The following is a 27,833-nucleotide window of genomic DNA, read 5'->3' as shown; positions in this document are numbered from 1 at the left end:
ATCTCCCCATTCATTGCTCCAATTGCTAGATTTATTTCAAATTGGCAGATCTGGGGCGTGTTCTTGCTCAGACAGAATGTCTGTAACTTTCACGGCTTCTAACAGTAGTTATGGGAGATGGCAGTTGAAGGATGGAACTGAGCATGTGCGTCCACTCCAGCGAGGTGGATAGAGATGAGGAAAGAACAAACAGCAGGTGGCGCTATACAGATACATTTAATTGAATAACTTGGTGACTATGCAGAATTTTTAATTACATGCAGTTATAAAAGTATTGCGATCCAGGTGCTGGTTTGAAAAGTGTAGAATATTTTTCGTGGGATAACCCCTTTAAAGAAAGCGGAGATGAACCTTTGTTTCTAGTAGCAGAGGTACCCGCAGCCGTATATCCCCCACTCCTCATTGACTTGCAAGATCTCAACAACAGGTTTCAAATTTAAATCCTGATCATCCTCTTGAATAAAAAACAAGCAAAAACACAGAAATGTGACGTAGTGTAAAAGGTATCATGTCTGCCTTTAATTGACCACAGAAACATTATGTCCAGAAAGTTATCATAAATCCATACTAAGCCTTTAATACAAATAGGTTTAACAAATAAATTGTGACTGTACTTAAAGGGATAGTGGAGACGGCAGCACTGGAACCGTAACGGGACGTGCAGGTCACAGATCACATACTCAGCGCTCTTCTATTACAGCTGCGCTGGTACAAGCTCCGTTTTCCCCTTTTCAGTGATCACTTGTATAAGGCTGCCAGACTTGGGCCTGTTCTTCCCAGAAGTCCAGTTAAAAAATGTCCTAAAATAATAAAATAAAAAAAATACATAATTAGCAAGTGCTATATTTATAAGAATAATTGATACCCACAAAGCAGTGCTTGTACTAGGGGTCCACAATACAGACTTCATAGGGACTTGGTGGGCACAACAGCAAAAACACAGCTCTGTCTCCATGACGGGAGTGTTTGTTCTGTATGTACTGAACTCAAACTGACATCCTGATAATAAACTCTCGGGTAAAGTATTCATTTTTACTGATGATACAATACCTTGTACGATATTTAAAGCTCAGCTTGATTGTAAAACATTGCACAATGCTGACAAGCTGGCAGCATGGGCAAGAAGGTGGCAGACAGAGGTCGCACTACGTTTTTTCCAGAAGAGTAAAAATACTTGTTTCACCATTATTGAGGAGTATTTTTACCCGAGGAGGAGTACGAAAGTTGCAGTAATACAAATACATAATACATAGGCCTGCACTCGCTCACATCTGCGTTAGAGGATGTGTTTGGAGATTCTGTAAAGAGACCGGACAAAAAAAAAGCCTCGCATGCAGGACTTTTGGTCTGGTAAAAGACAGGCTCCTGAATGGAAACTGAACGGACTCCCTCATAGTAAGCGGGGTCTGTTCAGCTTCTTCCCTGTCAGTTAGGCCGAGTTCACATCACTTTTTTAAATACATTTAATGTACACAAAAAAAATGTACATATGTTAACAGACACCATATTGTGGCATCCGTCACCATAGAGTTCCATTGTAAAAAAAAAAAAAAAAAAAAAGTATATATAAAGGCCTCATGCACACGGCCGTGTTCTGCGGTATGCCGGCCTAACGTAACGGCCTATACACTCGTATAGATCATACGAGTGTATTACTGTAGTGCAGTGGCGGCATGAAGCGCACGGCGTCATAGCAACCAATAACGCTGTGCGCTCCTGCTGTCAGCAGGAATCCCAACCGGGTTACCACGGACCGCTCTCGGCCACGGAACACGGCTGTGTGCACGAGGCCTTAGCCTACATGGTTTTTTTCCTGGATTTTGCAGGATGGGGAAAACGTGTTAGGCTACTTTCACACTAGCGTTTTTGCTGTATCCGGCAAAAACATTTCCGTTACTGACAGTGTCGGACTGGGGTGCCTAGGGCCCACCAGTGGAATTGATTTTGGGGGCCCACCCTAGAGCTGGAGATATAACTTGTTCATTTTTCAGTCTCGCACACATGAATGTATGCATTTTAGCACACAATACAGTAACAGTATGCTAAACAGAACAGTATTGTGCACTGCACTATATCAAATAGTTTCTCTTTAAAGGGAGTCTGTCATCACAGTTTCACCTTTTTAACCCTTCCCATAGCTTTCTAGCAGCATTACAGTTGATAAAAACGTTACCTTTATAAGCAATCGTGGACTTATAAAACTGGCAAAAATCATCTTAGTAGGATGTGCAAATGAGGGCTCGCAAGTGCCCAGGGGCCGCGTCAACCTCGTAGGTGCCCAGGCAGCTCTGCCTTATCATCGCTTCCCTCCGCCCAGTCTTTCCCTCTGCCCGCCCATCTTCTTACTTCTTCTTTCGACGAGATCCTGCGCACTGAGTCCGTTAGCCGGCGCATGCGCATTAATTACTGTGATGCCATACCAGGAATGGAATGCGCCGGCCGATGGATATCAGACCCCCACCAATCAGATACTGATGACCTATCCACAGTCATATGTGACTGATATCAGCCGCTCCTCTTATAACGTTCCAGCACTGATATAACCTCCAGAGACATTACATCACATGTGACTGATATCAGCCGCTCCTCTTATAACGCTCCAGCACTGATATAACCTCCAGAGACATTACATCACATGTGACTGATATCAGCCGCTCCTCTTATAACGCTCCAGCACTGATATAACCTCCAGAGACATTACATCACATGTGACTGATATCAGCCGCTCCTCTTATAACGCTCCAGCACTGATATAACCTCCAGAGACATTACATCACATGTGACTGATATCAGCCGCTCCTCTTATAACGCTCTAGTACTGATATAACCTCCAGAGACATTACATCACATGTGACTGATATCAGCCGCTCCTCTTATAACGCTCTAGTACTGATATAACCTCCAGAGACATTACATCACATGTGACTGATATCAGCCGCTCCTCTTATAACGCTCCAGCGCTGATATAACCTCCAGAGACATTACATCACATGTGACTGATATCAGCCGCTCCTCTTATAACGCTCCAGCACTGATATAACCTCCAGAGACATTACATCACATGTGACTGATATCAGCCGCTCCTCTTATAACGCTCTAGTACTGCTATAACCTCCAGAGACATTACATCACATGTGACTGATATCAGCCGCTCCTCTTATAACGTTCCAGCACTGATATAACCTCCAGAGACATTACATCACATGTGACTGATATCAGCCGCTCCTCTTATAACACTCTAGTACTGATATACCGTATTTTTCGCCCTATAAGATGCACCGGGGTTTTTGGGGAGGAAAATAAGAAAAAAAAATATTTTTAACCAAAAGGTGTGCTTTTGGTGGGTTTGGAACTAATGGTGGTCTGTGGATGGCACTATTACTGGGGATCTGTGAAGGACACTGTTATGGGGGGGATCTGTGAAGGACACTGTTATGGGGGGGGATCTGGGGATGGCACTGTTATGGGGGGGGGATCTGGGGATGGCGCACTGTTAGGCCTCATGCACACGACTGTTTTATTCCATGTCCGTTGTTCCGTTTTCGTGATTTTCTGCGGACCCATTGACTTTTAATGGGTTTGTTGAAAACTCGGCTAATGCACCGTTTGTCATCCGCGTCCGTGATCCCTGGTTCCAGTCCGTCAAAAAAATATAACCTGTCCTATTTTTTCCACGGAAAACGGTTTGCGGATCCATTCAAGTCAATGGGACCGTGAAAAAATGCGGAGGCACACAAGATTGTCATCCGTGTCCGCGTCAGTTTTTTCCCTATCATTTGCATGGCAAACTTGACTTAGATTTTTTTTTAACTTTCCTTCATGTCTGGTGATCCTCCAAAAATAAATGAAGACACACGGAAACGGATCACGGAACAATGGAACCCCATTTTGCGGAACGGAACACAACAACGGTCGTGTGCATGAGGCCTTATGGGGGATCTGTGGATGACGCACTGTTATGGGGGGGATCTGTGGATGACGCACTGTTATGGGGGGGATCTGTGGATGACGCACTGTTATGGGGGGGATCTGTGGATGACGCACTGTTATGGGGGGGATCTGTGACGGACACTGTTATTGGGGGGTATCTGTGGATGGCACTGTTATGGAGGTGGATCTGTGGATGGCACTGTTATGGAGGGGGATCTGTGGATGGCACTGTTATGGAGGGGGATCTGTGGATGGCACTGTTATGGAGGGGGATCTGTGGATGGCACTGTTATGGAGGGGGATCTGTGGATGGCACTGTTATGGAGGGGGATCTGTGGATGGCACTGTTATGGAGGGGGATCTGTGGATGGCACTGTTATGGAGGGGGATCTGTGGATGGCACTGTTATGGAGGGGGATCTGTGGATGGCACTGTTATGGAGGGGGATCTGCGGGTGGCACAGTTATGGAGGGGGATCTGCGGGTGGCACAGTTATGGAGGGGGACCTGTGGGTGGCACTGTTATATATGTGCCATCACAGACCCCCCACCCCATAACAGTGCCATCCACAGACCCCCCCACCCCTTAACAGTGCCACCCACAGATGTCCCTCATAAAACTGTCATCCACAGATCCCCCCCCCACCGCTCCAGTATACAAATATAAAATGTCTGATTGAATTAAAAGTTATTACACATGCCCCCTCACTCCTAATATTACTGTACACCCTAACAGCTTCTGTACAACGCAGGCAGGCCGGGCGGTCAGCGCGTCACTCACTGACGTCACGTGCCTGCGCCGCCTGCTTGATTCATAAAGTAGGCGGCGCAGGCACGTGACATCGGGGAGTTATGCTGCTGTTAGGGTGTATGGTAATATTAAAAGTGGGGGGGGGGGGGCATGTTTAATCACTTTTAATTGAATGAGACATTTTATATTTGAATATTGCAGCACCGGAGCGGCGGGGCCGGAGTACAGTGACTGCACCCAGTCCCTCCCCGCTCTCGTATACATCGCAGCCTGTAAAAATGTCAGCATTCACCCCATAAGACGCAGGGGCATTTTCCCATTTTTTGGGGGAAAAAAGTGCGTTTTATAGGGCGAAAAATACGGTAACCTCCAGAGACATTACATCATATGTGACTGATATCAGCCGCTCCTCTTATAACGCTCCAACGCTGATATAACCTTCAGAGACATTACATCCTATGTGACTGATATCAGCTGCTCCTCTTATATCGCTCCAGTACTGAGATAACCTCCAGAGCAGGGGCGTACATACAGGGGTCGCGGCTGGGCCCGGCACTCCAGGGGGCCCGGCCGCCTGTGGACCCCTGGCCCCGCCCTGCAGTAGTGCTGTGCCTGCCTGTATAAAGGCTGTTTCACACGAGCGAGTCGATTGCGGGAATCACGCTCCGTGTGTGAGTGTGAACCTCCGCTCTGCTCATAGTGACATAAAGCGGTCAGTATGATTCTGTGGAAAAAAGGCCATGCAGAGACACATAGTATTATAAACCATGATAATGCCGTGCGCTCCTGCAAGTCCAGAGCGGAGGATCACACTCACACACGGAGCGTGATTCCCGCAATGGACGCGCTCGTGTGAAACAGCCTTAACCCGGGCGGCCGACCCGGGGCCCGCCGCCCAGTGTTGCGTTTCTGCGCTGCAGTGCCAGGCCAGGCCAGCCCTACCCTCCTTGAGTGAGAGTCTCCTCCCCCTGATTCTCCTCCCCGTGCAGGTGCGGCGTGCCTAGTCATTTCCTGTTGGGCGGCCGCACCGGACACAACGTTTCCCTAGGCTGCGCAGGCGCACAACAACGCCGAGACGCAGCAGGAAGAAGGCACCGGAGAGCGTGAAGAAGCCGGTGCCGGTTCGGAAGTGAAGATAAGATTTGTAAAAAAAAAAAAAAAAAAAAAAAAAAAAGGTCTTCATAATTGCTCACCTCATTTATGGTGAGTGAGTTCAGAGTACACTCAGAGTAGGGTCTGATGGGGGCTGAGAGGGGCTGGCTTTATAACTAGCTCTGCTATATTTCTGTAGCCTGCAACCTCTGACTGCCCAGTTGGGCTGAAACTACTACACCCAGCATGTTCTGGCAGTAATAGTAAATGGATATTGGTGCAATTCTGAGCTACTAGTCTATATAATATTATATAGTAGCTCAGAATTGCACCAATATCCATTTACTATTACTGCCAGAATATGCTGGGTGTAGTAGTTTCAGCCCAACTGGGCAGTCAGAGGTTGCAGGCTACAGAAATATAGCAGAGTTAGGCTACTTTCACACCGGCGTTTCTGGGTCCGCCTGTGAGATCCGTTTCAGGGCTCTCACAAGCGGCCCAAAACGGATCAGTTCAGCCCCAATGCATTCTGAATGGATGCGGATCCGCTCAGAATGCATCAGTATGCCTCCGTTCAGCCTCTATTCCGCTCTGGAGGCGGACACCAAAACGCTGCTTGCAGCCAAACGGATCTGTTCTGAACGGATACAAGCATTTGCATTATAGGTGCAGATCCGTCTGTGCAGATTTGTTTTGGTGTCCGCCTGGCGATGCGGAGCCAAACGGATCCGTCCTGACTTACAATGTAAGTCAATGAGGACGGATCCGTTTTCACTGACACAATATGGTGCAATTGAAAACGGATCCGCCTCCCATTGACTTTCAGTGTAAGTCAAAATGGATCCGTTTGCATTATCTTTTTTTTTTTGTTCATGGTAATGCAAACAGATGCCTTCTGAACGGATACAAGCATTTGCATTATCGGTGCGGATCCGTCTGTGCAGATACCAGACGGATCCGCACCTAACGCAGGTGTGAAAGTAGCCTAAGGCTGCATTCACACGTCTGTGGTGTGTTGCGGACCCGAATCCGCAACACACCAGCCCGGCGCCCCCATAGAAATGCCTATTCTTGTCCGCAAGCTGCGGACAAGAATAGGACATGCTCTATCTTCTTGTGGAGCTGCGGACCCAAAATCAGGGCCGCACTCCGCAATTGCGGCTGCAGACAGCACACTGTGTGCTGTCCGCATCCATTCCGTCCCCATAGAGAATGAATGGGTCCGCACCTATTCCGCAAAATTGCGGAAAGGATGCGGACCCATTTTGCGGACGTGTAAATGGAGCCTAACTCTGCTGCTGGTGGAGGGAGGTTGGGGGGGGGGGGCGGCGACGGGAAGGGGGCCCCATGGTTCAGTTTTACACCGGGGCCCCATGGATTGTGTGCTCCAGAGACATTACATATTATGTGGGGGTGAGGGGCTGGGAAAGTGTGAAATGCCACTGATGAGAGGGAAGAGGGGGACACTGGGAGACATGACTTCTTGCCCTGTATAAAGTATAGGTGAGATAGTTGGTGGGAAAGGTCTGTGAGAGGCTGGAACAACAGGGACACAAGATGTGCAGGGGCAGCAGCTTCAGGACTCTCTTCCCACTTCCCTCCCACAGTAACTTACCCCAGTGCTGCTGTGTGGAGTAGTGGGACCAGTGAGAGAAGAGAACTTTATACTGGAGGGAGGCACAGTGACTCAGAGAGAGCAGCGTCTCCATCTCCTGCTGCCTCGGCTGTCGGCTCCTCTGGCTCCGCCCCCTCCTCACACAGGATGGAATCTCACACTGCAGAGAGGAGGGGGGGAGCTGTCTGCTCATGTCGGGTCGGTGAAGTTTACTTTGGAGAAAGGGACAAGCGCTGCAAAGTATTGTGCTGTCCCTTTCACCAAAGTAAAATGATATGTGTGCCAGTGCTGCAGTCCAGCCCCTGATAACAGCCAGGCGCCTGAAACTGAAAGTATAGTAACTCCCCTGCCCCTGCTGGTGGCTCTGGCTGCAGTATAAGCAGACAGGCAAGGGGCCCACCGGGCATTTCACCGGCTTCCCGGTGAGCCAGTCCGAGCCTGGTTACTGATAATACAACCATCTGCACCCGTAACACAGCCAAGACGGATCAGTCATGAACTCCATTGAAAGTCAATGGGAGACGGATCTGTTTTCTATTGTGTCAGAGAAAACGGATCCGTCCTCATTGACTTACATTGTGAGTCATGACAGATCTGTATTGCTCCGCATCCCATGACGGAAGGCAAACCGCATCATGCTGCGGTTTACTCTCCGGTATGAGAACGGAACGGAATGCATTTTGGAGCATTCCGTTCTGTTACGTTTTGTCCCCATTGACAATGAACGGGGACAAAACGAAAGCTTTTTTTCTCCGGTATTGAGACCCAGGATCGGACTGGCCCACAGGGGTACAGGGGAATCCCCCGATGGGCCCCTGAGCAAAGTGGGCCCCTAGTCTCCCACCCCCTGCACAAGTGGCACATAACACAGTAGACTTACTGCACTTCATACATATATTCAATGTACAGCACCTCAACCAGCCTATGTTCATATAAAAAACTTGTTAGATTATTTATTATATTTGAATGTATCCGTATGGTGGGCCCCCAAAATAAATTTTTACTGGTGGGCCCTAGGTAGCCCAGTCCGACACTGTTGAGACCCTATGACTGATCTCCTTACCGGAAAATATTACCGCTAGTGTGAAAGTAGCCTATCACTATGCTTTCCCATCCTTCAGAGTCCTGCAAAAAAAGTATACAGTAAAACTCAACTGTGATATAGGACACAGTATGGCATCTGTCTGAGGCGTCCGTTAATGTATATGTTTTTTGTGTACATTAAAACGTATGACAAACACTCACCCTTACGTGCCCGATCCAGCACTTGTTATTTTTGTTGCTCTGCTCATCTAACGGAGCAGAACAGAAATAAATAGTGGTGATGTGAACGGGGCTTAAGAGGTAGGTATGGAGGGAACCATTACTGCTCTAAATAACAACAGGCAATTATAGCAAAGTGATAAAGTACAGTCCAATATGGCGCATATTCTCTGTACTTTACCACTTGGCTATAATAGCCTGCCTGCATTCATTACACACTGCTGTGACCTTTTACCACTGAGGACTCCTCTTCAGCTCCTCCGCCGCCATGTTCGCCGGCCCCTCCTCCTTCCAACTCCCGCCAGCTTCCCCTGCTGCAGGGGTCTGCATCGCTCCGGCGCCCGCCCAAACCACCCAATAGCAAAGCTCCTTGTTGTATGGAGCTTTGCTATTGGTCATTTCAGGCACAGGCAGCATTGCCGCGCTGCCTGTGCCGTTCACAGCACACCCTGCACTCATGAATGGGAGGGGAAAGTCTGAGGCATATTAGTACAGCTTAGACTTTTTCCAGGGAGCAAAATAGCCTGAAGAAGAGTCTATGACGCTTGTACAGACGTTATTGTGACCTCTGATGGCAGATGAAATAGACTGGTCACACATGTAAAGTACACCTTGGCTTCAGTTATAGTATTACTGCATGTGCAATAAAAAGGAAATACATTTTGATTAAGAGAACTGACTATTAAGGAATTAAAAACAGAGTTGAGAGAACAAGAAAATGACTTTGGATTCCTGCCATATGTGGCCAAGCAGCAGAGCTCAATGCCAAGCAGCAGCTGCAAAAGCAAATATGATTTTATGATGTATATAATGTATTCTGTATCCATGTCAGATCTGAAATTTTGGCGGATTGCACATGGATCCTTTCATTTATACGGGTCCGCAAAAAAAAAAAAAAAAAAAACACACACACAGTCTGCATCCATCTGTCCATTCTGCAAAATTATAGAAGGTGCCCTCTTCTTATCTGTATTGTGGACAAGTGAATTGCATACGGAAGGTGTCCAGATTTTGCAGATCCATTGCGTGTGCATGAGGCTTAAGTCTCCACATAAACCACAAAGTTTGGGAGTTCCCCAGTCATTTTTCCATTCATTCCTATGGGGACGCACTGGCTAGACAGTCTCTGCTCCCCTAGTCTGACTGACAGTTCAGAGCACCTCCTCCCCTGTTCAGTACAAGCTATGCATGGTTATGCAGTGAGATAGCCTACTTTCACCATCTGTCTACTTCCATACGTTGTGGGTTATATAGCGTAATCTAGTACCAGCAAAGTGGATGAGATTAGACAAATCTTCTGCACGCTGCTTTTTTCCCTTCAGTGCAGAAATTGACCGGCAGTGCGGATTTTGAAATCCTCAGCACGACAATTATTTGTGCAATTTTTGGTATGTGAAGAGCTGTCCCAGCAGTGTGAAAGCCAGAAGCAAATACTGTCTTAGGGCTCATTCAGACAAACGCAAGGGCTCCGTACCCATGCTGCTGAAAGAAAATAGCGGTCTGCAATATCTGGCCACTGCCCTTGTGTACTCCGTGCTGTGGATGCAGACCCACTGACTTGAATGGGTCCATGATCCACAAAATACGGCAAAAAAAAAATAGGACATGTCCTATCTTTTGCAGTGCGGATGCACAGACCCGAATAGGATACCCTCCAAAGCGCTTCCGATCCTTGCCCATGCTCAGCAAAAGATAGGACATGTCCTATCTTTCGCAGTATCTTGCGGGTGACACGCGGCCAGTGCCCATATATTGCAGATCTGCCGTTTGCAGTTCACAATACGGGTACAAAGCCCTTACGTTCGTCTGAATGAGCCCTTATTTGGACAACGTGTCCACCATCCTTAATACTCTGACAGCTACTGCAGTGGTACCACAACCACCACCAGCGGCGGCGGCAGCACCTCTACCACCCAGGGTTGGTGCCCATCCAGAAATTCCTGGACAGTTTGTAAAAACTGGGGACTTTTTCGCAGTCTGTGAAAAAAATTAGACATGTCCGTAATTTTTTTGGAGGCTGGTGGTACTTGAGCAGGTGACTTTGATTGTAATTCTCAGCATTTTAGACTTCACAGTAAAGTCTGGTTAAGGTCTTCAGTTTTAGTATGTGATCTATAGACATGGATTACTTATCATATATCATATCATTATAGTTTTTCAATTTGTACGTAAAAAATTTTTTGACTGTCTGATTTTTGGATAAATTGTCAGGGAAAAAAAAAAAATATATATTTAGGTTGGCAACCCTGGGATCACCTCCTCAAGCTGCATGGGATTAAATTTTCTGTGCCACACTGTAAAAACTAAAGTGGGCGAATAGATTATAAATAGGAGATTTCTCCTAAAGTGAGAAACTTGTTCAGACTGAAAAAGAAAACACCTTATAGGTTATTATTAAAAAGGTTTATCTAGATTAGAAAAATCCCTGTGCAGGTGCTGCAAGGAAAATGAATGTTGAAGGCCCTTTCACACGGTCTAATTCAAAGGTAATTATCAGTAATGAGACAAACCCTCCCGATAATTTCCCTTTTTGTCAGCTGTTCTCATTCATCCCTGTACAGATTCCTTGCTTGTCAGCAGCAAATCACCCTCTGTAAGCAGCGATCTACTGCCAGCAAACCGTTATGCACAAAAATAGCGATCCCTTTGTGCGTCCTGTAGTCATAATACCCCCAGTTGTGTGTGTGTGTATACTATATTAATGTCTGTAAAGCGCATTATATATATATATATATATATATATATATATATATATATATATATATATATATAAAAAATAGTTGTGCCCTCATACTGCGTCGCTGTTCCCAGCGCTGTGACGTCACATGTGACATCACGACGCTGGGAGCCCAAGTCCTCCTGCATTCAGTGAATAACATGGGTTTGTGGAGCGAGTATCCCAGCGTGTTCAAATGGATGAGCTGAGTGTTTTATATTCAGGTCCATCTAGCCGTGAAATCGGCCACAAATAGGACATGCCCAATTTTTGGACGCCTGCTATTCACTGGCAGGGAAGACTTTAATTGGCTCTGAAAATGGCCGTTACAAAAACAGCTGCCACATGTAAATGTGGCCTACAAATATTTGACTGTTTTTCATTTCGGCAGTACTATGTAGTTGAAAATAAAATACTGAATATCCTTCTGTAGCAGTAGCACAGAGATGAAACTCCTATATACATAGGTAACCTTTATTAGTTTACTGCTGCTGCTGGAAGGGAAATATGTTATCTACATAAGGCTGGTTTCAGACGGGCGTTGCGGGAAAATGTGCGGGTGTGTTGCGGGAACACACGCGATTTTTCCGCACGAGTGCAAAACATTGTAATGCGTCTTGCACTCGCGTGAGAAAAATCGCGCAAAACCCGAACTTCTTCACAGAAGTTCGGGCTTGGGATCGGTGTTCTGTAGATTGTATTATTTTCCCTTATAACATAATAGCATTCTGAATACAGAATGCTAAGTAAAATGGGGCTTTAACTGTGAGCAATAGGACCTTTGATGAGGTCACTGCGTTCATCACATGGTCCATCACAAGTGGATTAAGGAGAGTTAAAAAAAAAAAAAAAAAAAAAAATAGTAAATTTTTTTTTTTTAACCCCTCCAGCCCTATTGGACTATGCATTCTGTATACAGAATGCTATTATTTTCCCTTATAACCATGTTATAAGGGGAAATAATGATCGGGTCCCCATCCCGATTGTCAACTAGCAACCGTGCGTGAAAATCGCACCGCATCCGCACTTGCTTGCGATTTTCACGCAACCCCATTCACTTCTATGGGGCCTGCGTTGCGTGAAAAACGCAGAATATAGAACATGCTGCGATTTTCACGCAACACACAAGTGATGCGTGAAAATCACCGCTCGTGTGCACAGCCCCATTGAAGTGAATGGGTCCGGATTCAGTGCGGGTGCAATGCGCACAACTCACACATCGCATCCGCGCAGAATACTCGCCCGTGTGAAAGGGGCCTAATAGTACATTATTAGAATTAGGATAACAGTATCAGGTCTATGGATGTCTTGATAGGCCTAGATAAAACGCTCACAGAACAGCATTGCTCTTACCAGTGTAATGAGTGATGCTCTAATTGAGTCACTCATCCCCCTTCCCTCTCTGGCCACAGTGATGGTCTGATTAAGAGAGTTAAAGAAGTCCAAACAAAAGAGTAAATTAAATTAAAGAAGCCAGAACAGGAAGTGGAATACATGGAGGGACTTCAAAAATTATATCCAGAAAACCATCCATTTTTTTTTTTATAAAAAAAATAAATAAAACAAATTACATAGAATATACATATATAGGTTGGTATTATGTGATCAAACAATTTTGATGGCAGTGGCCCTTTAACAAAAATGGCAGAGGGTTATACTTCATTTAGCACTGAATGAGGTATAATTAATTTAAGAAGGCTGAACCAGATTGGCCTTTTTTCAAATAACTTTATTTACAATATGCCTAGACGTCTGACGGGAAGAGAAGCCACACACCAGCAGCAGTCTAGATACGGGAGTGCGGGTTCGGGGGAACTCAGAAGTATCTTCTAGATTTTGTATAAAATTTTTGAATTTGGAAAAATAATAGATTTTTTTTTTTGCAATTGTCACTTTTTGGATGCAATTTTCATACTTCTAGCAAAACCACAGAACTGAACCCTAGATATCCCCCCTTAGTGTGCACAGAGAATTAGATGGGATCCCTGCAAAACACAAGCTAATAATGTGAGCAAAATAATTAAATCACTGCCTTTGGCAAACACTGTGTACTCACTCAGCAATAACATCTAATGGTGTCCAGGATGAGAAGTCTGCATCAGGCATGGAGGCTCTGTTCGCTGGTGTATCCAAGGTAACACTGCCGGGAAGAGATAAGGATTATTAAAAAAATAAAAACCCACACAATATACAGTACATGCACGAACGGCTTTGTATTGTTAAAGGGGTATTCCACCCAAAAAATGTATTAGCCAATTAGAGCTTGCAGGTTCTTCACTCATATCCTTACTGCCATACACACAGTCACATGACCCTTAGCCAATAGTAGCTCCAGCTCGCAGGTCCTACTCTCAGAGGCGGCTCTTCCATTAGGCCACTTAGGCCACCGCCTAAGGCCTCGCGCTGGTGGGGGCCTCGCTCTGGCTCCCACCCGACACCGCCACAAGTACTTGCGGCAGTGTCGGGTGGGAGCGTCCTTAGGTCAAAACATTCCAGGCCCCGAATGCTATTCCCCATGCCCCTTGTACTTGTCTGTCCACTAATCTGCTAGGCTGCTGCGCGGTCATGAATTCAGTCACTTGACAGCGCAACCCAGTCGTGCAGTGCGTTACGTGCATAATCTCGCGAGACCGGCGGGAGGTCACAGGTCTCGCAGGATTACGCACCACAGGATGGGGTTGCGCTGTCAAGTGACTGAAGTTGAACTCATGCCCGCGCAGCGCAGAAGCCTAGAAGATCAGCAGACAAGTACAAGGTGGGGGGGGGGGGAAATTTCATAATATGAAGCAGTGTGTGGGCAAATTTGTGAGGCAGTGTGGGGGGACAAATTACTTAATGGGGGCAGTGTGGGGGGCAAATTACTTAATGGGGCAGTGTGGGGGGGGGGCAAATTACTTAATGGGGGCAGTGTGGGGGGCAAATTACTTAATGGGGGCAATGTGGGGGACAGTATTACTAATGAGAGTATTCTAGAAGGGAATTACTATTGGTGGGACTATGAGGAGTACTATTACTATGGGGGGCACTAATATTTCTTCAGGATAGTATTTAGGGGCACAGCGAGCAGCAGGATAACACTGTGGGGGGTCCAGTTTGGGGGATGATGATATAAATGTGAGGACACTAAGATGTCCGTGTGTCACACTCTGCAGAGACGAGGCGGCTGAGAGAAGTGTCCGGGACCGAATGGAGAAGATGATGAGAGAGAAGATCTACATCGGAGGAGATGTCACCTGGAGGCACCGGATGTGACAGGTAAGTGCTGCTTTATAGCAAGTACAGCACAATGCGGTGTGTGGGGGGAGGGTCGATTTAGAGAACTGGGCCAGGGTTAATGCAAAGTGTTAATATGCACTGTGAATATAAGCCCTGTACTGTGTTGTCACTGTGCATATTAACCCTTTACTGTGATGTCACTGCATATTAAAGGGGTACTCCGGGATAGGAAAATAAATCCCCTATCCAAAGGATAGGAGACAAGTGTCTGATCAGGGGGGTCTGGCCGTTGGGATCCCCCACGATCTCCTGTATGGTACAGACTGTTAGAATTTGTATTATGGCAAGAAAAAAGCAGCTAACAGTCTGTTCAGTAGGACTATCAGCTGTGCATCCACCTGACTTCTCCTCAACACAACTGATGGTCCCAACCCCATTTATAAGGCAAGAAATCCCACTTATTAAACCTGACAGGGCACACCTGTGAAGTGAAAACCATTTCAGGGGTATACCTCTTGAAGCTCATCAAGAGAATGCCAAGAGTGGGCAAAGCAGTAATCAAAGCAAAAGGAGGCTACTTTGAAGAACCTAGAATATGACATATTTTCAGTTGTTTCTCACTTGTTTGTTATTTATATAATTCCACATGTGTTAATTCATAGTTTTGATGCCTTCAGTGTGAATCTACAATTTTCATAGTCATGAAAATAAAGAAAACTCTTTGAATGAGAAGGTGTGTCCAAACTTTTGGTCTGTACTGTACCTGGCTGCCCGCGCCGCTCCTGGTCCCCGCACCCCCCCCCCCCCCCAACCCCGACCAGGATCGGCGCAGAAAGCCAGGTAAGTATATTCAATGTGAGGGGCCTGGGCATATGGGGGGCATTTAATATAGTGTTGGATGACTCCTTAAAGAAGGCACGGTGGTGTGAAAGTAACTGTTAAGGGGGATGGGGCACTGTGGAGGTGACTATTAAGAAGGCAGGGCACTGTAGAGGTCACTTAAGAGGGTGTGGCGCTGTGGAGGTCACTGTTATGGGGGACAGGTAAAAAAATTGACAGTGTGTAACTGCCGGGGTATATAGGGCTACTAGTGAGTTCCTCATTTTAAAAAAAAAAAAAAAAAAAAAAAAAAAAAAAAAAAAGAAGGGGGCATAAATTGGCCTCCTGGACACAAATCCGATAAACATACAAATAGACAGACCAACCCTTTATACTCGGGAAACGCCGGGTATTTTTTTTTTAGTACACTATATAAAGTATCAGCCTTATTTCAATAAATAATGAGCTCAATATTGTTTGTCCACACTGTTAGTGCACATGACAGTCTCTGTATTATGGTCCACAGATGCGCAAAATATGAATGCTGTCCAAGTGTCATCCCCGTTTCTTTGCAGACCTATTGACTTCAATAGGTCCATGGTCCACATGTTGCAGAACAGAAAAACGAATGCAGAAAGTACACAGATGATCCATGTGCTTTCTGCATCCGTATATCTGTTCCGCAAACAGAATGTCCTATACTTGCCCTCAAAATGCAGACCCAAATTGCAGATTGAAGTCAATGGGTCAGCAAAAATGCAGATGCAACACGGACATTTAGTATTTCGCGCAATCCAAGATATATATGGTTGTGTGCACAGACTCTTAAAGAAGCACTCAATTTTTATTGGGCCCACCATTTATATATCATTGCTGAGGGTTATGGTAGTGCAGTGAAAGTCCATACCGCCCTTTGTATTCCGCTTACAGCGACTTATTGAAATAAGGCCGATTCCTTATATAGTGTATGTGTAATGTGATTCACCTAATTGGGAGCTAATCTGGGGGGCCCAATAAAAAAAAAAAAAAAATCTGGAGAGAAGGACAAGTATTTATCCGGTAGTTTTCCCTGTACATCAAGATGACAGAGGAGCCATCACCTCTCCTGACAGGTCTGTTTTTACCAACTACTTGTACTATTCATGAAATAATTCTGGACATTTTTTTTCCTAAGGACTCAACATTCTTCTATTGCCCCTAGAAATGTATAATACATTAAAATCCTGGCGTCACCAGTTGGGGTTGTGTCCCAGCACACAGTCACACGGTCCAATCAGTGCCGACAGTACCAAACTGTCCTCTTGGACAAGAGCAATAGTCACGCTCAGTTGATAATTGTATCATACATTTCTAGAAGGATCACCAGAGGAATAGCACAATGAACAGTTATAGGAAAAGATGCCATAGACTTGTTATTTTATGGGGAATACAGGTACTTACTAAACCAGACATGTCAGAGCTGACAGATTAGGCACCTATTACAGGTCACGCCATGCAGGGTCATTACTTGTATTAGGAGGACATGACCCATCTATGAATATAAGGGTTAGATTAGATGTACAGTCAGGCTCGCCATCTTCAGAGGACGGTTTGTATCATCTCAGGATCAATACACTAGAGTCTCCCAGACAATATGCATGTGGAGGATCTCCTCACTGTCGGGAAATCAGGAACATATTCAATCTGATGTTCACAGAAAATCAATAGCGACTTACGGCAGGATGGCTACAGCAGCAGAATTCACTGGCAATCCGCTCTTGTCCCCGCCAAGGCTCTGGCAGAGTTGGTGTACTGCTGCCTTCGCCATGCCATAGGCAATCATTCCTAAAGGAGACACAACGACACACGTTACAATTACCTGTACAAATGTCAAACATGAGGTTTTGTCTGAAACGGAGGACTGTCTCCTCCAGTATAAAATTAATGCATCCACCAGCTCTGGTAGGACGACCAGGCATACGCCGAGTGTTTCCGATTTTCTTCTGATCCCATTTTATCACAAGCTCTGGTGGGGCGACACTGCATACCCTGAGTATTTCTGTATTGCTTCTCATTCCATTTAATTTTCAACCCAAGCTGCAGGCTCTGAGCTCAGTGGGCGTCCTCTGTGAAGCATGCCCCCTCTCCTGCCTTTCCTTCAATGCTGTAGTCTGACATTGCCATGCATGCCAGAGGAAATGAATCTCAGAAATCGGATACAAACATCAGAAAACTGACGTAAAAAAGGTCAAACTTCAGACCATAGGCCCAGTCAGATTTATCGTCATTTACATCAGTTTTCTGGCGTAGATGACGGGGCAGATTTATCATAGGCCGGAGTAAATTACCCACAGCACCCAGCAGTCCGTGCACCTATACAGGCTGGCATAGATTTCAATGTTCTCTTAAGTCAGAAAACTGGCGTAAAAGATCATAAATGTGGTGGGGCTGCTGGACACGCCCCATCTCTCGCCCCGTTTTCGGCAAAGTGGCGAAGATGGTGGAGAAATACCACTTGCTCAAAAATGGTTGCACAAGTGGTGCTGAAATAGTTGCAAACAAGTAGTTTGACACTTTTTCATACCATAAAACTGGCAGAAAGTCGTGATAAATTAGGCGCAAGGACTGAAATCTACAACGGCTTTGCGCTTAGGCGTACGGACTGCCGGAGGATGAGCTTAAATTATACCGAAGTGTGTACCTTGTCATAAATTAAACGCATTCTCTGGTGGTACAGGGGGATATCAAGACAGGCCTAGAAAATGCTGGTCTTGATAGTTGCGTATCATTTTGGTGCATTTTTTGCAGTGACTTTTGTATTTATATATCTTTTTCATCTGCACAATGTATCATTTTGTGTAAGATGTCCTTGTGGTGGATGCGGTCCGCCCCGGCGTCCTCCATTGTACGCATTTTTTTTTGCTGGGGGATTGCCGTTATTTGCGGACCGCATGTGGAGGAGTTGTTCCCCCGGTTATAGACGCGCCACAGTGTCTGGGTTTGGAGCATTTCCACCCGTTTAGGCCACTTTTTTCAGTGAGTTTTTGTCTTTATGTGTATGGAATGTGCCACTTCGTTGTGTTGGTAACCTTCTTTTGCACCTGGTAGCTTCTGTGTCACATGGTCTCACAGCTTTATCCTACCTCTCAGTGCATTGGTGATACCACTATGGAGGCATGTGAGAGTCTGGCTGCGAGTTGGTTTCTAGCACTGTTCAGACCCTGTTCACACACCACGGGTGTTTTAGTGGTAGGACCCCATGCGTGCTGAGACGACGTGGTGCATGAGGGGCTCCGATATGTTCCCGACTGGAAGATATTGGCAAAGTTCTCAGCTTTTAACATCGGCCTGAGGAATTCGCTAGTATTGGCAGTTGTGTATCATTTTGGAGCATTTTTTGCAGTGATTTCTCTACATTTTCCCCCCCACATGTTCCACAAAGGCTGGGGCTTAGCAGAAAAGGGCAGAGCTTCTCAGAAGAGGGTGCCACAATTCTGGTGTAAATATTTTTCTGAACGTACGCCAAACCAATAGTTGGTACACAGTCAAAGAAAGGAGTCTATCCCGGCACTAGGATGATCATCCAGCTTGAGCCCCTGTGATAAATCTGGTGCGGGTCTAGACAGTCTAATTTTACACTTTCTACAGGTTTAGTAAATCCAGTCCATTGTGTGCAGGAAGAAAAAGTAAGTGAACCCTTGAATTTCATAACCTGGCAGCAATTCAAACTTTGGTAACAATCTGACCACAATGAATTAGTAAAGCAACACAGAAATCCAGGTAGTTCCCAAGGGTTCACTTACTTTTTCTTGCATACAATCTGTATACTTTACATAAAGAATCGGCTTTATCATTTCTACCGCTACTATACTGTACTAGCTACTCTACTAGCTTCCATACCTCAATTCTACAGAGCACGCCCAGGCCTCACAAACAAACCCGCACTATACATGTGTGCACAGAGTTTCCAGCTGAAAACAGAGTCACTTTAGTGCCCTAGAGCATTCAGGCAGTAACATGGATAATGTCATTTGTCCAGCAGACAGTCGGCTTTCTTTTGTGTCTGCCTTCTGCAATTCATCAGAGTAGCCAAACCGGAGGAGGAGATTGCCCAATCCATCTGTAATGCACATCGTCTGCTCCAAAATGAAACGCACATCTCGCACGGACACATCAGAGACATTCCAGAGGCTCAGCGAGAAGTATTCTTTACATGACAAACAGGAACCCAGCAAAATTATAATAGATTGGTAAAATTACCTTAGTGGATATTTGGAGGGTTCAAAATCCACATAAACAAGCATTGCTTCTCAGTATCGAGTGGAACGAGCTCAGGGCAGCAGCTCGCATAGCACATCGCTCCTCTGCCTGTGCCCGCTCTGCTAAAGCCGGATATTGCTCATCTACGCTAGGCTTTAGGAGAGCAGCGCACGTACAGGCAGGAGAGCAGCGCACGTACAGGCAGGAGAGCAGCGCACGTACAGGCAGGAGAGCAGCGCACGTACAGGCAGGAGAGCAGCGCACGTACAGGCAGGAGAGCAGCGCACGTACAGGCAGGAGAGCGATGTACAACACTACATTGCTTCTCAGTATCGAGTGGAATGAGCTCAGGGCAGCAGCTCGCATAGCACATCGCTCCTCTTCCTGTGCCCGCTCTGCTAAAGCCTGATATAGCCTGTCAACGCTAGGCTTTAGGAGAGAAGCGCTGGTACAGGCAGGAGAGCGATGCTCCTGCCTGTACAGCGCTCAGCGAGGCCCCAGCGGTGTACAACAGTACACTGCTTCTCTGTATCGAGTGGAACTAGCTCACATAACACATCTCTCCTCTGCCTGTGCCCGTTCTGCTAAAGCCCGATACGTATAGGACAGATTTTTCGTTGGTCATTACCAGGAGTAGCGGACAGCCCAGCATTCGCTCCGGATAAGGTCAGCAGGCCACCCTCCTTCAGATACTTGGTAGCGAGGTGGCTGGAAATGGTTGACGTCCACACGCTCTGTTTCCACATGAGATCACAGTTCTTATAAAAAGCTGAAGAATCAAGAAAACAGAGTCAAGGGGGATTACCGAGAGTTTAATGTTAATGCCCTAACCTCTAAGAATTGGAATTATTTTATTTTTATTTTTGCGAAATACAAGTATTTACTAAAACAGACATATCATGGACGGTCCGTGTAAGGCTACTTTCACACTCGCGTTTTTAGGCGGATCCGTCATGGATCTGCAAAAACGTATCCGTTCAGATAATACAACCGCATGCATCCGTCATGAACGGATCTGTTTGTATTATCTGTAACATAGCCAACACAGATCCGTCATGAACTCCATTGAAAGTCAATGGGAGACGGATCCGTTTTCTATTGTGCCAGATTGTGTCAGAGAAAAAGGGATCAGTCCCCATTGACTTACATTGTGTGGCAGGACGGATCCGTTTGGCTCAGTTTCGTCAAGCGGACAGTAAAACGCTGCAGGCAGAGTAGCCTAATGTATGGAGGTTTATACACATGTAAGGGCAGCCTAGAGTAACTCAGAAAATTACAACAGCAAAAATAAATAAATAATTAAAAGGGGTTATCCAGGAATTGACAACGATGACCTATCCTCATGATAGGTCATCATTATCCGATCAGCAGATGTACAGTGACGTCACTGGCCTAGGAAGAGGCCATGGTGCTTCTAATAGCCGACCGGCGGGGCTCATAAATATAAATTCCCGGATAACCCCTTTAATAAAGAATTCTCATTTAACTTTGTCTTTTCCAAGGCCCAATCGATAGAGCAAACGCAGATAAGCAGCCGTTATCATGTCCGCTTTACAAATGATTAACCAGTGAAGGCACAGATCTACAAGACACAGTCCAGATGAGAAGGTGCAGAAGAGCGCACGTGCCCCCAAAGATAAATCACATTTTCTACTCACGGATCAGTTTGCCGGTCGCATCTCTGCTGTTCAATTGTCCCTTACACAAATAATAATAGATTACTGTAAGGCCTCACGCACACGGTCGTATGCGTTTGTGCCATCTGCAAACCGTGGATCGACAAAATACGGATGCGGTCTGCATTTCTTTTCCAGGCCCTTTGGGTCCATGGTCTGCATTTTGTGGACAGGTTCTATCTTTTTGTAAAAAAGACATATGGATGCAGAAAACACACGCATCCGCATGTCCAATCTGCTAAAGGACAGACCTTGCGGATGCTACACGGACAGTATCCACGTTTTGCGGACAACACAGACGAGGCCTTACAGTATGTCATATTCAGATTATGAACCCTGGAGGAACTTCATCTACATTTCGAGTGATGGCAGAAAACATCATTTCGTTTTCCGTTCTGCTAAATTCTCATTACAAAACATACGCGGTTTCCATATGGAGTAAACACAAGGCAGACAGTTAACATATGGATCGGATGAAAACAATTATGGTAATGGCTGCCAGACACACATGTGGCTAAAACGGCTGACTCACTGTGAATAGGAGGTTTTAGAACCCGGGCTCTGGGTGGAAACGGCGTCACTGTGTCTTTGATGTCACACAGAACACCAGGAACCTTCTAGGTCTAGACGGGTACGTCCTGACCATGGAAGGACAATATGGATGCGATTTGTATCTACCAATGCCCAGTAGAGGGATAATGCTGTAATAACACGTGCGGCCAGTCACTGCGGTAATGGCCAAAATTCTCGATGGGTCTTCCACAAATGATTCCACAAGAAGCTGAAGCTACAAGACAAAGGGGACCGCACAAGGTGTCTGAACCTTCTGTAAGACATACAGTATATGGCGGTAGTATTCCTCAACGTGCACCTACAGTGGAAGGCTCTGACATGCCACCGCACAGGCATACCATGGCATACATCACCCATTGGTCACAATTTCAGAAAGTTTATACCAGATTCAGTAGTAGTTTTTTTTTTTTGTGGTGCCCTACTGTATGGAGTCTGCCAGGGGGAGGCCAAAGATGGTGTAATGGAGGACTATGGATACATTCAGCATATACAATGGGAGCTTTCCAAGAGCATATGGAGAAGGCAACTAGACAGCAAGAGGTGAACATAGCCCAATACCACCAGATCCAGAGATCTCTGCTGGTTACCTTCACAGTACAAGGTACAAGGCCTTGACCCTCATGCTCTCTATGTAGTCACAGAGTGACCGTATACAGAGCTGGCGGCCACCGCTCGGGATATATTGATTATACGGAGTTCAGTGCATTGATCTGTACGCAGTAAGTCCTGTCACCTGTTGTATTCCCCATACAATAATAAGACTTATGGCTCTATAGAAACATAGAATGTGGTCGGTAGATAAGAACCATTTGGCCCATCTAGTCTGCCCAATAAATCTATAGTCGCCCATTCCTTTATTTCTACTAGAAGTTTATGAATGAATTACCAGCAGCTTGCAGTAAAGGTACAGATGGGTGTTACCAGTTGGGGGGGGGGGGGGGGGGAGGGGTGTCCCTGCACTGCACAGTCTGCGCTGATTGGACACTACTGGTAATACCCTGCAGACTGCTGGCAATTTATTAATAACTTCTAGCAGGAATAGTACAGGAATGGCACAGCATAGAGTCATAGGAATCACCATTACATGGGGAATGCAGGTAGTTACTACAACAGACCGGGGACAGGTCCTAGTGGAGGCTGCAGGACGTCATTGTGTATGGGGGAAAAAAAATAAATAATAATAATTAAACCTCTATAAAGATATTAGTATAAAACGAATCAGTAAAAAAATCTGGAACTAAAGTAGAAGAAAGCATTTCAGTAATGGCTCGGGATCCCTTCATTGTAGACATCACTAACACTCTGAACGATTCTCAGCGCCATAGCGGACCTCCGTGACTTACATTTTGCTTTCGCAGAGCCCCCTGCCCAGCCTCCGGCTACACATAGGATTGCGTCCACTTTCTGTCCACCGAGAATCTGGTCCACGGCTGAGGTGACCTGGATCGGGAGGGAGCAAGAAACGGTGAGGGCAACCCTTTAGAAGAAGTCATATCACTGCCACCCTTTATCTGAAGCAATTCTAAAAAAAAAAATTATATATTTATACATTTTTTTATATATATATATACACACACACACAGTCTGAGATTTCAGAGACATTCTCCTATCCAACACAGATGTGGAAGACTACCACCAGAAATCCTGCCTTGAAGCTCCGCCATCTAATTGCATCTCAACACTCTGTAGACTTATGTGCAGGTCTGATTTATTGACCCTGGATATTAAAGGACCTTATCTACACACAAAGATCTCCTACTGGATATATGGCCGACAGATTTTACACTCCTGCAGGACCTGTAACGGCTTGCATTCCCCATGTAATAATTCCGCATCATGTATTCTTATGAATCTAGATTGCATCATTCCTCTAGTATTCCTACTGCCAGCAGTTTGCAATGAAGGTCCAGAAGGGTGTTACCAGTTGAGAGTCCCTGCACAGTCCGACACTGGCAGGACAGTGCAGGGACCCCCCCCAAACTGGTAACACCCAGCTCGACCTTTATTGAAAACAGCTAGCAATTCGAGTATAACTTCTAGCAGGAATAATAAAGGAATGACACAAGACAAAGACATAACAGTAGATGCTCCAAGTACGTCAGGTGTATTTACAGAATATAAGTGCCTCCCTGCATGGTCTCCCCCCCCGAACCGACTCAGCTGCACGCTGTCCAGTACAGTTTTCAAGGCAACTGCCCGACACCAGCAAGTATCACACACAGGTCCTATTCTAATTAGGCACAATGCACAATACCCGGTGGGTGCATTGCCCAAGACTATGCCTGGGGGGGGGACACGATACAGAACATATTATTATACAATTTACACAGACAGATATTAGAATACACAATATCTGCTCTATTCGCCTGTACGGGTTAAGGCTCTACAATCTGTATTACATTTCCTATATAAGGCAGTTGGATCGGATTTCTTCCAGGAGAGAGAAGAATCTACTGTGGAGGACATATTAGGAATGTGCATAAATGTACAGAATAATCACAATAATTCAGGAGACTGCAAGGAAGGCTTATCCGTTAGGAGACCGATCTGTATGTAATGTCCTGCGCCAGGAGAGCAGCCGCTAACCGACCCAGACTACCCCGGGGGCAATCTGCCCGTGTCTGGTACACGGATCAGGATAATGGAGCCTTATTACAGAAACCTCAGTAAGGCCGAACGCACACAGCCGTGAGAGGTCCGTGGTATCCCAGCCTGGCATCCTGCTGACAGCAGGAGCGCACAGTGTCATTGGTTGCTATGACGCCGTGCGCTTCATGCCGCCGCTGCACTACAGTAATATACTCGTATAGATCATACCAGTGTATTACTATAGTGCAGCGGCGGCATGAAGCGCACAGCGTCATAGCAACCAATGACGCCGTGCGCTCCTGCTCTCAGCAGGATGCCAGGCCGGGTTACCACGGACCTCTCACGGCCGTGTGCGTTCGGCCTAAAACTCATAGAAAATGCACAGTTTATAACGGAGGAGTACCCCCTGTATATAGGACATATTATATACTCCTAGTAACTGCACTGTGTATAACGGAGGAGTACCCCCAGTATATAGACAATATATAGGGACATTATATACTCCTAGTACCTGCACTGTGTATAACGGAGGAGTACACCCTGTATATAGGACATAATATATACTCCTAGAAACTGCACTGTGTATAACGGAGGAGTACCCCCAGTATATAGGACATATTATATACTCCTAGTAACTGCACTGTCTATAACGGAGGAGTACACCTAGTATATAGACAATGTATAGGGACATTATATACTCCTAGTACCTGCACTGTGTATAACGGAGAAGTACCCCCAGTATATAGGACATATTATATACGCCTAGTAACTGCACTGTGTATAACGGAGGAGTACCCCCAGTATATAGACAATATATAGGGACATTATATACTCCTAGTACCTGCACTGTATAACGGAGGAGTACACCCTGTATATAGGACATATTATATACTCCTAGCAACTGCACTGTGTATAACGGAGGAGTACACCCCGTATATAGGACATATTATATACTCCTAGTAACTGCACTGTCTATAACGGAGGAGTACCCCCAGTATATAGACAGTATATAGGGACATTATATACTCCTAGTACCTGCACTGTATAACGGAGGAGTACACCCTGTATATAGGACATATTATATACGCCTAGTAACTGCACTGTGTATAACGGAGGAGTACCCCCAGTATATAGACAATATATAGGGACATTATATACTCCTAGTACCTGCACTGTATAACGGAGGAGTACACCCTGTATATAGGACATAATATATACTCCTAGAAACTGCACTGTGTATAACGGAGGAGTACACCCAGTATATAGACAATGTATAGGGACATTATATACTCCTAGTAACTGCACTGTGTATAACGGAGGAGTACCCCCTGTATATAGGACATATTATATACTCCTAGTAACTGCACTGTGTATAACGGAGGAGTACACCCAGTATATAGACAATGTATAGGGACATTATATACTCCTAGTAACTGCACTGTGTATAACGGAGGAGTACCCCCAGTATATAGGACATATTATATACGCCTAGTAACTGCACTGTGTATAACGGAGGAGTACCCCCAGTATATAGACAATATATAGGGTCATAGCCATATACACATCATTCACATCTTAGAGGAGTGAAGAGAACAGGACCCGGTATCATGTATCAGATGTAGTAAGTTATTACATTTCCAGTAATTACTTTTGACCTTTGATTAGGATATGAAATTATCTCAGTGCAGCCGTCCGTACACTACTGACCCGGGGCTGAACACAGCCGCTGACTCACCTCTTCTGACTGCTCCGTGAAAGAATCCGACAGTCTGACAACAACATTGGCATTTGCCGCTGCATTTTCTGCTACATCTATGGATGCCACCCACTGTGGGAATAAAAGGGATACAGCGTAATCTAATACAATCTGTAATATATTGTAACTAATATATGATAGCAATACATTATACTTTCTATATGTTGTATAAATAATATATATTACTAATAAGTAAAATATATATAATACAATAAGTGTTATAATAATGACATCTCTCTATATACATATAAATAATATATGTTAATAATAAGAAATATAAATACATAAACCACACACAGATTTTGACTGATAGGAGGCAGCAGAGCCGAGCTGGTTGGAGGCAGCAGAGCCGAGCTGGTTGGAGGCAGCAGAGCCGAGCTGGTTGGAGGCAGCAGAGCCGAGCTGGTTGGAGGCAGCAGAGCCGAGCTGGTTGGAGGCAGCAGAGCTGTAGTATTAGGTTGCACTAGTGCTCATCATGCTGTCAGTATGCTATGTCTGGTTCTTACATAGGACTTAGTTAAACCGAATGAATAAAATGCAGTTAGCCCCAGACAGATTGAGCTCTGCTACATGTGCACAGTATCTGGTCCTCCCATACACACACATGTGAGGCGCTGTCACCCTGTTGCAGGTCTACAGAACACTGGGAATACAGGAGCACCCTGTAAGTGTACAGAAGCCATTTACCCAGTTCTTGGACTTGAAGTAGTCCACACAGCGGGAGCCCAGGGCCCCTCTGCCGCCGTACACCAGCACTCTCGGAGCCCCGCCGGCAGCAGCCATCTGTCCGCACAGCCTGGAGAGGTAAGCGCTTCTCAGGCAGCTCCGCACTCAGAAGAAGACAGCTCCCGGCCCCGCCCCTCTGACGTCACCACTCCCTCCCGTCAAAACCCTCTTCCAGGCTCGACCTCGTGTGACGTTGTGCCTTCTGATTGGCCGCTCTGTCTGCTCCGGTGGTCACATGATCTGTGTTTTCGGTTCTGCGTCAGCGCAGGCTCTGCAGAACACATGTGTGTGAACTGTGAACACATGACACTGTGACTGCAGGCTGCGGTAATACAGAGGCTGGGGTAGAACCAGGATGTGGCTGCTATGCCTGGGGCACACAGGTATACGTTTCGGAAAAGTCAAAGCAAGTTTATATATTTTTATTATTTTTATTACATATTTAATATATTTATTTTGAATACCTTGGAACCGAGCCCGGGTTCGGGAAATGTTTTTTTACAGTATAAATTAATGTATGAAATTGTGCAAAGTCTCGCGAAGCAATAACTTCGGCTCATCGGAGCCAATACATTCTAATACTGTACGGAGCTCCTGCATGACTTCCACTGGGTCCAGAAGAGGGGAGTGAGGAATGGGCAGAGCGAGAAGAAGACAAGTATGATGAGGCCAGAGAGGAGACAGATCTACAACTGGGGTGGGAAAGGAGTCAGAAGGAGGAGGCACCACCAGAATTGTTCCCATTTAGTGACTCGGATGACGTGCAATAAAAGAAGAAACTAAAGAACTAGACAATGTGACAGATAGTCCAATACCTAATGCAGATCTGGAGCTTTTTGGAGATGGTCTCGGCACTACATTGAGGGAGGGAGA

General features: G+C 45.8%; 1 protein-coding gene across 1 annotated transcript; it reads right to left on the bottom strand.

Annotated features, from left to right (window-relative positions):
* Nucleotides 1–485: 485 nt before the first annotated feature.
* On the bottom strand, nucleotides 486–27,095 carry QDPR (quinoid dihydropteridine reductase). The gene is made up of 7 exons (XM_040419060.1): nucleotides 26,922–27,095; nucleotides 26,214–26,306; nucleotides 23,233–23,329; nucleotides 20,269–20,409; nucleotides 17,117–17,225; nucleotides 13,423–13,506; nucleotides 486–800 (listed from the first exon to the last, which is right to left on the bottom strand). Exons 1-7 carry the CDS (start codon nucleotides 27,015–27,017, stop codon nucleotides 695–697), a joined length of 726 nt encoding a protein of 241 aa, XP_040274994.1. The 5' UTR covers nucleotides 27,018–27,095; the 3' UTR covers nucleotides 486–694.
* Between the last annotated feature and the right edge of the window lie 738 nt (nucleotides 27,096–27,833).

This window comes from Bufo bufo, chromosome 2 (genome assembly GCF_905171765.1).
Source record: "Bufo bufo chromosome 2, aBufBuf1.1, whole genome shotgun sequence".
Taxonomy (NCBI): domain Eukaryota; kingdom Metazoa; phylum Chordata; class Amphibia; order Anura; family Bufonidae; genus Bufo; species Bufo bufo.
The sequence above is the reverse complement of the archived record's forward strand: the minus strand, read 5'-3'. Positions and strand labels throughout refer to the sequence as shown.